Below are 10,781 nucleotides of genomic sequence, written 5' to 3'. Positions count from 1 at the left end.
GGTTTGTTGGAATCTAGGCAAGTGGGGTTTATATATCTGTGGAAGGTCCAGGGAGGGAGAAAGCACTCTTGTATGCCTGAGGCAGGTGTGAATGTTGCCATTGGCCACCTTGATTAACATTGAATAGCCTTTCAGCTTCAAGGTCTGGCTGCTTACTGCCTGTCAGACTACAAAGAGAAGCCATTGAATCCACAAGCATGTAGACAATATCAACAGAAAGGAGAAAACCATGAAAATGAACAAAATCTGGCTCCCAGTTTAAAAAAAACCCTCTAAAATGAGGACAGTAAACAAAGAACACCACTCAGAAAACATAGGAATTTTAAAAATGACTCAATCAGGGCCAGCTAACACCTCCCAACAAATGATTTCCCCAGGCAGTAAGCAGCCAGAACTTGAATGAAAGGCCATTCAATGCTAATTAAGGTGGCCAGCTGAAACATTCACACTTGCCTCAAACAGACAAGAGTTCTTTCTCCCACCCTGGACCTTCCACAGATATACAAACCTCACTTGCCTAGTTTCCAACAGACCTCACAACCTCTGAGGATGCCTGCCATAGATGTGGGTGAAACGTCAGGAGAGAATGCTTCTGGAACATAGCCGTACAGCCCGGAAAACTCACAGCAACCCAGTGATTCCACCCATGAAAGCCTTCGACAAAATATCATACTTCACAGATGTACCTCAGTTAACAAATGGTGAATGTAGAATTAATTAAGTTCAGCACCGTTTGAACTACCCTGGCTAAATGCTATGGAATCCTGGGATATGTACTTTGGTGAGGCACCAGTCCTGTTGGGCAGAAAAACATGTAAAAAACATCTCCCAGGATTCCATAGCATTGAGCCATGACAGTTAAAATAGCATCAAACTATATTTATGCTACAGCATAGGCCCCTTTATGAATGCAGTTCAAAGATAGACACTGCGACAGCCAGACAACAAAGTTTCACAAAAGTGAGTGAAAGGAAGCCCTTAATATGCATCCCTCTTTTTTTCATGTTATTTCCATCCCTGATGCCAACTTTTCAATTAAAGAAGTAACACCTAGGAACACACTTTGTTAACAGAGGTATAGCTTTACTTATGTCTCATCTTTTTCAACAGCCAGACCTTTGTATCCATGGATTTTGCATCCATAGGGTCACTGGGGCTTGAAAATATCCCTTCCTCCTCTGTGAGAGAAAGAAGATCCCTAAAAACCAAACCTTGCTTTTGTCATTTTTATATAAGCAGTACTATTTTCTGATTCCATTGTATATAATGGGACTTGAGCAACCAGGAATTTGGGTATTTTTTGAATTCCTCTCAGAAGTGGGCTAATGACAATGTATTCTGTAACTGAATTTTAATATTTTAAAATGTAGGTTTTAATTTTTGCATATTGGTATATTTTAAATTGTCTACCCATTTATAAACATAAAATTATAATTATAATAGTTTAAATATTATGCATATAGTAGGCTCTTGGTATCTGTTGGAGTTTGGTTCTGGGATTGCCCATGGATGCCAAAATCCATGGATGCCCAAGTCCCATGATATACAATGGTGTAGTAAGATAGTGTATATAAAATGGCAAAATCAAGGGAAGATTTTTGGATTATTTAAACATACAGTAGAGTCTCACTTATCCAAGCTAAACGGGCCAGAAGAACCTTGGATATCACGATATATTGAAAACATTGACTACAAAAATGCATTGGATAATCCAGAACCTTGGATAAGTGAGTCTTGGACAAATGAGGCTCTACTGTATATATTTTCAAGTCATGGGTAGCAGAGTCGATAGATATGGAGGGCCATAGTAATGTTAACATATTGTATGTTTTTGATCTGCAACCAGACACAGTGAAGACATCTGCCCTTGCGCTTTGCTACTCTGCTGCTGAATATGCATGCCCGGTGTGGAATACATCTCACCATGTTAAAACAATGGACGTGGCTCTTAATGAGACATGCTGCATTATCACAAGATGCCACACCCCACACCACTGGAGAAAATCTGCTCTTTTGCTGGTATTGCACCTCCTGACATTTATTGGGAAGTAGCAGCCAATAATGAAAGGACCAAGGCATCGACATCTCTGGCTCATCCTCTGTACGGATATCATCCAGCATGCCAATGCCTTAAATCAAGAAATAGATTGCTAAAATCTACATAGATACTTGGAGGAACACCTCAGCAAGCGAGACTCCAAAAGTGGCAGATGAAAACCCGGAACTTCAATCAGTGGCTGATACAAGATGAGAAACTCCCAGTTGGTGAAGCTGGGGGACACCTGCTCGGACTTCTGGCCATTGACCTGTGGGGTCCCACAAGGTTCCATTCTGTCCCCCATGCTTTTTAACATCTACATGAAACTGCTGGGAGAGGTCATCCGGAGTTTTGGAGTTCGGTGCCATTTCTACGCAGAAGACACCCAACTCTGCTTTCTGCTTTCCACCGAACTCCAAGGAAGTCCCTCTGATACTGGACCAGTGCTTGGCAGCTGTGATGGGCTGGATGAGGGCGAATAAGCTGAAGCTTAATCCCGACAAGACAGAGGTCCTCCAGGTCAGTCATATGTCCGATCGGGTATTGGGTGGGAACCTGTGCTTGACGGGGTCGCACTCCCCCTGAAGGCGCAGGTCCACAGTTTGGGGGTCCTCCTGGACTCAGCGCTGATGCATGATGCTCAGGTGTCAGGGGTGGCCGGGAGGGCCTTTGCACAATTAAAACTTGTGCGCCAGCTGTGACCTTACCTCGTGAAGTCTGATCTGGACATGGTGGTCCACGCCTTAGTTACCTCTAGACTGGACTATTGCAATGTGCTCTACGTGGGGCTTCCCTTGAAGATGGCCCAGAAACTCCAACTAGTCCAACGTTCGGCAGCCTTGCTTCTAACTGGAGCTAATTATAGGGAGCGGTCAACCCTCCTGCTTAAGAAGCTCCATTGGCTGCCGTTCACCTTCCGGACCCAATTCAAGGTGCAGGTGATCACCTACAAAGCCCTGAACAATTTGGGACCCTCCTACCTTAGTGATCACCTTTCCCCCTGCGAACCTGCATGATCTCTTCATTCGTCGGGGGAGGCCCTCCTCTCCGTCACAAGGGCGGTTGGTGGAGACGAGAGAGAAGGCCTTCTCTGCGGTGGCTCCCCGGCTCTGGAACTCGCTCCCCAGGGAAATCAGGAAAGCCCCCACCCTGGTAGCATTCAGAAAGAGCTTGAAAACCTGGCTCTTCACTCAGGCCTTTGGATAAAGATTGCTCATTCCCATAACAATCCTGTATCTGTGACCATTCTTGTACCGGTTTGCACTTTTTATCTTTGTCAACTTCATATAGACACAGGGTCTATTCCCATCCCAATTTGCACTTCCAAGAATTTGCAGCACTTTATCAGTCACCTCGGGTTTACAATATTTATATGGTGCACCTTACCCAGTCTACTTTTACAACCTCTCCGTTTTAATCCATGTTTTTATTGGTCCTTGTCATTTGTTTTTATTGGCTAATGTTTAAGTTTTTATAATTGTGCATGTCTTTTGTCTATTGTTGTGTTTTATATTGCTATTGTTTTTATTTGGGCTTGGCCCCATGTAAGCCGCCCTGAGTCCCCTTTGGGGAGATAGAGGCGGGGTATAAAAATAAAGTTATTATTATTATTATCATTATTATTATTATAAACTCCCTCCTGAGTACACAGAAGACTGAGCAACTTGGAAAGTGCTGAACAGACTGGCACCATGAGATGTAGAGCCAGCCTTAGGAAATGGGGCTACAAAGTGGAGTCCACAGCATGCGAGTGTGGAGAAGAGCAAACCACAGACCACAATGCAGCCTGTGCCCTGCCACATGCACAATGGAGACGCTTCTCACAGCAACACCAGAGGCACTCCAAGTGGCCAGCTTCTGGTCAAAGGACATTTAGTATAATGCCAAGCTTTTAACTTTGTTTGTGGTTTTTTATACATTATAACAGTATTCTCAATTATCTTCTGACCCGATAAAAAAAACAAATCTGCATTGGCCTTTTTAAAATAGTAAGCTGCCTTGAGTCCCAGTTTGGGTAGAAATGGATGATAATGACAAGAGGAGGAGGAGGAGAAAGAAAAAGAGATGGAGGAGCAGGAGAAGGAGAAGGGGATGATTGAGTCCTAAGAGGAGGTCAATGAGGACTCCAAGGCGAGCATGCGCACTGCCAGGCGCCAGGGGGCGCTGCTGCGAGGCGGCGAGAGGCGCGAGGCGTCTCCCGAGCGAGGAGGGGCGGAGCTTCCAGGCCAGCCGGCAACATGGCGGAGGCGGAAGGGGAGAGCTTGGAGTCTTGGCTGAGTGAGTAGTTCCCCTCTCTGCCTCTCTCTCGGCCCTGCCCTCTCTTTCGCCGGAGAAGGAGAAACGGGGCGGCAGCTTTCCCTCAGTGGGGAGGGAGCCGGCGGGGCCTGAGGAGGAGAAGGGCCCGTACAAACTGGGCTGAACCTCCTCTGATGTTGGTAGCGAGGCTGGGTCGGGCCTGGTTAGTACTTGGGTGGGAGACCACCAACACATACCAGCTGCAATGGGCTACTTTCTGTCTGGCAAAATCACCCCTGAGTCTTCCTTGCCAAAGAAAACCCTAGGAAACTCACGGGGTCGCTGTAAGTCAACAGGCAACTTGTAGGAACACTACAGTTACAAACATAGAACGCATAGTTAAGAACGGGGGTGAGACAACAAGAAGTGAGAGATCTGCCACTCGAAAGGGAAATCCGCCCCTGTAAGAGTTATCATGGGGAAAAGGTGTCTCAGCTGAAGCTTTATCCCCAATCCTTGTTTCTACAACAAGCAATTTTTTCAGACTCTATTAATAATCACAGAAACAGAAATTGAGGTGAAATCTTCAGAACAAGGGCACAGACAGCAACATAAACACCACAGGGCTGTTAACCCTTCCCTGTGCTATCCAAAGCATATAGATAACAATAATACAGTAATAATAATAATAATAATAACAATAATAAATCTTTATTTGTATCCTGCCACCATCTCCCCAAGGGGACTCGGGGCGGCTCACAGTAGCACTGCAAGTGCCGCATATGAATAACAATACAAAAGTATAAATACATGACATAAGTATAAAAACAGCAATACCCTTAAAATCCAAGTAAAAATAGTAGGAATTATAAAATTCCTAAAACATGCGAATAAGTTGGCTATCTGCAATAACAAAGTGTGGAGTGGCACAATTGGTGGGACATTGAGCTGGCCAGATTACACAGGGTCAAAGGTCTGTCTGAAGAGCCATGTTTTTAAACTTGCCCGAAAGGCTTGAAGGGTGGGAGCTAGTCTGATTTCTTTAGGGATGATTTTCCAGAGTCGAGGAGCCACCACCAAGAAAACCCTCTCTCTCGTCCCCATTAACCATATTTGAGACAGTGGTTTGACCGAGAGAAGGGTCTCCCTAGCATATCTCAATACCTACGCTGGTTCATAGAAGGAGATGTGCTCTTGAAGATAGGTTGGACCCAAAGCGTATACATATGGCTGGAGTTACACTTTAAAATGTACCTGTTCGACTTACATACAAATTTAACTTGGGAACAGACCTATAGAACCTCCCTTGTTCATAACTTGGGCACCACCTGTACAAGATTCTCTCTTGGATCCTGCTGCTGTTGCTGCTGCCACCTCCTTGGGCTTCCCTTTCTGTGACTGCTGGCCTTCCTCTGTCTTGTTTGTGCCACCTTCCTCTTATGATTTTGCTAACTTCTAGTGTATTCTCATTCAGTTGACATTGCAGTTGACTCTCAGTTAACCAGCACCCACAGGGATTGGTAGGTATACTTTCCGGTTGCTTGAGAATTGCTATTAAAAAACAGGCTAACTGACACTATTCCCCATAGCATCCCGCACCATGAACTCTGTATTGACTTGATATCAATATTGAAATACAGTCATTAAAAGACAAAGATAAGCTTAACTTTATGTAAGACATTTTTACTGTATTATAAAAATAGCTTTGTGAATGCAGTATGAAATGTAGTTTTTTGTGCTGGTTGCTTGAGAGTTGTGGTTGCTTGAGTTTCCATTAACTGAGAATCTACTACCTTAGGCTTACCTTTTATCCAGTGCCTTTGATTTGTTCCCTCTACCATATAGCCTCCCCTCTCCTGTTTCCAGTCTCTCTTCAGATCATACCAGAGGATTCTCTTGCTTCTTCCAAAGTTTATGGGCACTTCTCCCATTTAGGCCAGGGGATCTCTATCCATATCCTTCAGACCAGCTTGCTTATTCCATCAGTTATCTATTTACAGGCCCTCAGTCTCATTGGTATCCTCCTTTATATATGTGTGAAGATGATGTATGTGGTGCAGTGGTTAAAGTGTCTGACAAGACTCAACTGGGCCAGGCAGTACCTCTCAGCTCAGCCAGACCCACAGAGTTGGGATAGTGGTTTGAACTGTTTCTGGAAATTGAAGTTTGAATCCTCACTCAGCCATGGAAACAGACTGGGTGAACTTGGGCAGGTCACACACTTTCAGCCTTTCAATGGCAAATCCCCTTTGAAAAAACCATACTGTCACGACCCAGGCTGCAGAGCACCAATAACCATACACAGAGGCCAGAATCTATCTAATATCTTTATTGTAGGAATATATAAAGTTAATAAAAACAAGTGTAGAAAATAGTCCAGAATTAGACCTTCCAGGAAAGGTCAGAATTAGTCCAAAAAAGCAATGTCCAATAAGAAATATTAAGGTCCAAAGTTGTAATCCAATAACCGAAACACTCACTTTGCCAAGCAAAGTGAGGGGAGATGACAAGGTCCTTTAGTCCATGAAACTTGAGCGAGGCTAGGAAATAACTTGATACTTGAAACAAGGCTTGAACGTGGAACAAGGTAACTAAGAACAAGAACAAGGTCCGTGGAATAACTTGATAAATCCGTGGAACAAGGCAAGGATTGATCCTGGGAAACAAGGCAAAGTCCGTAGATAAACAAAGGCTGGGAAGCAAGGCGAAGGCTGGATAGCAAGGCAAGGCTTGAGCAGGAGCGAGGCTTGAACCGGAGCGCGCTGTCCAGACACAACTCGCTCCGTAGGCTGACGAATTGACTCCGCGAAGTTACTACGCGGGTAAAACACCTAAATAGAGTCTAGCTTCCCGCCGAAGCAGTTCTCTGGGAATCAGAACCGAAAGCTAACTCTGAGACCAGATGTGAGACTCCCCAAAGATTCTCACGAGAAGCAGTCTTAATTGGCCACATTCTTAGCTGCAATCCTCGCACTCCTGCGCGAAGCTGAATCCAAACTTCTCTGTTGTTTACAAAACTCCCGGCGCAAGAATACGGGAGAAGTAGGCTCTGGGCTTGTTTGACATACTTCTGGGAGACAACTTTCTTGCAGGTGCAAGGTTCCCAGATCTGCCTGGGAAAGATCTGGCAGAGAGGAATCCAGTTCAGACTGGGAAGGTAAAAAACCCAAGTTTTCATCTTCATCAGGAATTACAATGTCCTGAGCAGGACTACAAGGCCCATGGGTCATCACACTATCCCCCTCCTCAAGGCCCCTCCCAAACTGGGGCCCTCTCCCCGAGGCGCGAGGTCGCGGTTTGGTGGGATAGGTCTGATGAAAGCGACGGGTTAGATCAGGAGCATGGACTGTGGAGGCGTCTTCCCAGGAGCGTTCCTCAGGGCCAAAACCCACCCAGTCAATGAGATATTGTAGGCGGCGGCGGTGAAAGCGAGAATCCAAAATGTCCTCAACCTCGAACTCCTCCTCCCCATTCATCAAAACAGGAGGGGGGGCCGGTTGGTCTGTATCAGGACGCACACCATCCGCCGGAAGGAGCAGGGAACGGTGAAACACTGGGTGAATGCGCATTGAACGCGGAAGTTGGAGTTTGAAAGTCACGGGGTTTAATTGCGCCACCACTGGATAGGGGCCAATGAAACGGGCATCTAACTTCCGGCAAGGGCGGTGGGAGGGCAGAAAGCGAGTGGACAGGAAAACCCGATCTCCTACCTTGATTTCGGGGCCCGGCTGGCGATGTTTGTCAGCGTGGCGTTTATAGTCCTCCTTGGCTTGGTCCAGTTGCTGGAGCAAAAGTTGTTGCACCGCTGTGAGTTCCTGCAGCCAATCCTCTGCTGCGGGAACCTCTGAAGTTTCAATGACAGGGGGAAAGAAACGTGGATGGAAGCCGTAGTTTGCAAAGAACGGCGTTTCTTTTGTAGAAGCTTGAACTCCATTGTTGTAGGCAAACTCAGACAGTGGTAACAGAGAAGCCCAATTGTCCTGTTGATAGTTTACATAACAGCGAAGATACTGCTCCAAAGTGGCATTGGTGCGCTCCGTTTGCCCATCTGTTTGGGGATGATGAGCTGAAGATAAGCGAGAGTCTATGCCCAATAGTTTTTGTAGTGCTTTCCAAAAACGAGAGGTGAATTGAGATCCACGGTCTGTGACTAAACTCTTGGGCAATCCATGTAGTCTGAAGACATGTTGAAGAAATAGATCCGCAGTTTCCTTGGCCGTGGGGAGGCCTTCGCAGGGAATGAAATGGGCTAACTTGGTGAATAGGTCCACCACCACTAAGATCGTGGTGAATCCACAGGAAGGTGGTAGGTCAGTGATGAAATCCGCGGAAATTATTTCCCATGGGCGAGATGGGGTAGGAAGGGGGTGTAAAAGCCCTGAGGGCTTCTCCCTTCGTATCTTGGAGCGCTGGCATACTGGGCAGGTGTTGACATATTTTTCCACATCCTTGCGGATCTTGGGCCACCAAAAATCCCTTAGGATCAAATGCATAGTTTTAAATAGTCCGAAGTGTCCTGCTGGTTTGCAGTCATGACACAGACGAAGCGCTTTTTCCCTGCCCGGTCCGGGTGGGATATAGACATGATTTCTATAGCAGAGCAGCCCATCTTTAAGCGAAAAGGGGAAATGCAGACCTTGGCGAAGTTGGTCCTGCGCCCAGGCATCTGCTTGCTGACTAGCCCTGATTTCTTGAGCACAGATGGGTCCTGGAGTAGGGGAAGTTGAACCAATGGGAATGGATTTGGTGTTCCCCACCGTGAGCGTGGCAAAGTTCTCAGGTTGTAGCAGTTGGGATTCAAAGGTCTCCTTGCGTCCTGCAGCGTATTCCGGTTTACGTGACAGGGCGTCTGCTTGCTTGGTTTGGGCTGGGGTCACATAATGGATCTGGAAGTTGAAACGTTCAAAGAATAAAGCCCAACGTTGCTGCCTCTGATTTAGTTTGCGGGCAGTTCTTAGATGTTCTAGATTACGATGATCAGTGTGGACTTCAATGGGAAATTTGGCCCCTTCTAGCCAATGTCTCCAAGTTTCAAAGGCTGCCTTTATGGCCAGTAGTTCTTTTTCCCAAATGGTGTAATTCCTCTCTGGTGTGGTTAGTTGACGAGAATAAAAGGCACAGGGGTGGAGGTGATCTCCCACCGGTTGTAAGAGTACAGCCCCAATTGCCACATCAGAGGCGTCCGCTTGCACCACAAAAGGGGTTCCAGGATTTGGGTGCTGTAGAATTGGCTGGGAGGTGAATAGTTCCTTTAGTTGCTGGAACCCTTTCTCTGCTTGATCAGTCCAGCGGAAAGGCTGCTTTCCACGGATGCAGCTAGTGATGGGGTCGGACCAGCGGGCAAAATCTGGAATGAACTTGCGGTAGTAGTTCGCGAACCCCAAGAAACGCTGCACCTCTTTCTTGTTAGTTGGCGCCCGCCATTCCAATACTGCTGAAACTTTGGCTGGATCCATGGAAAGCCCTAGAGGCGAGATGCGGTAACCAAGGAAATCTACCTCTTGTAGATCAAAAGCGCATTTTTCCAGCTTGGCATAAAGTCCATGATCCCGCAATCGTTGTAACACCATTTTGACGTGGTTCTCATGTTCTGATTGTGATCTGGAAAACACCAAAAAATCGTCCAGGTAGATTATCAAGAACCTGTCTAGATAGTCCTGAAAAATGTCATTGACAAAATGCTGGAACGTTGCGGGGGCTCCGCATAAACCGAAATTCATAACTCGGGACTCAAATAATCCGAATTTGGTCTGGAAGGCGGTCTTCCACTCGTCCCCTTCCCTGATGCGAACTAAGTTGTAAGCCCCCCGAAGATCCAGCTTGGTGTAAACCTTGGCTCCTCGAAGCCGATCCAGTAGATCCGAGATTAAAGGCAGGGGATAGCTGTTCCGCTTGGTGATATTGTTCAATGCTCTGTAGTCCACCACCAAGCGTAGTTCCCCTGACTTCTTCTTCACAAACATCACTGGGGAGGCGGCTGGGGATTGAGAGGGTCTGATGAATCCCTTGCGAAGGTTTGTCTCTAGGAATTCCCTGAGAGCTTCTTGCTCTGGTTCAGTCAGGGAGTAGAGATGCCCTCGCGGGATCGGGGCCCCCTCCACCAAGTCAATGGCACAGTCATAAGGTCTATGTGGGGGTAATTTTTCGGCTTCTTTCTCATTGAATACATCCCAATACTCGGAGTACTTCTTTGGCAAGGTGATGATGGGCTCGGTGTCTGTGGCATGGCATACCTTGGCTACGAGGCAATGGTTTTGGCAGTACGGTGAAGCAAACTGCAGTTCTCTGTTGGACCAGGAGATGTTAGGGTCGTGGAGAGTCAGCCATGGAATTCCCAAAATCACAGGGAAATGGGGAACCTCGGTAACAAAGAAGGAAATCTCTTCCATATGTTCCCTTATCCACATCCTGGTGGGTTCCGACCACTGACTTACGGGGCCCGTCTTGAGGGGACGGCCGTCTATGGCTTGCACCACACGGGCATTCTTGAAATCATGATATTGTAATC

General features: G+C 46.6%; 1 protein-coding gene across 1 annotated transcript in view; it reads left to right on the top strand.

Annotated features, from left to right (window-relative positions):
• Positions 1-4,191: 4,191 nt before the first annotated feature.
• The window catches only part of gga3 (golgi associated, gamma adaptin ear containing, ARF binding protein 3), a 42,318-nt gene continuing 35,728 nt past the window's right edge, over positions 4,192-10,781 (top strand). Inside the window, exon 1 of the mRNA XM_003217262.4 lies at positions 4,192-4,315. Within this exon, the coding sequence (XP_003217310.1) occupies positions 4,276-4,315 (40 nt within the window). The 5' untranslated portion in view covers positions 4,192-4,275. The remainder of the gene's footprint in view (positions 4,316-10,781) is intronic.

Source organism: Anolis carolinensis, chromosome 2 (assembly GCF_035594765.1).
Source record: "Anolis carolinensis isolate JA03-04 chromosome 2, rAnoCar3.1.pri, whole genome shotgun sequence".
In the NCBI taxonomy this organism is placed as follows: Eukaryota; Metazoa; Chordata; class Lepidosauria; order Squamata; family Dactyloidae; genus Anolis; species Anolis carolinensis.
The sequence above is the reverse complement of the archived record's forward strand: the minus strand, read 5'-3'. Positions and strand labels throughout refer to the sequence as shown.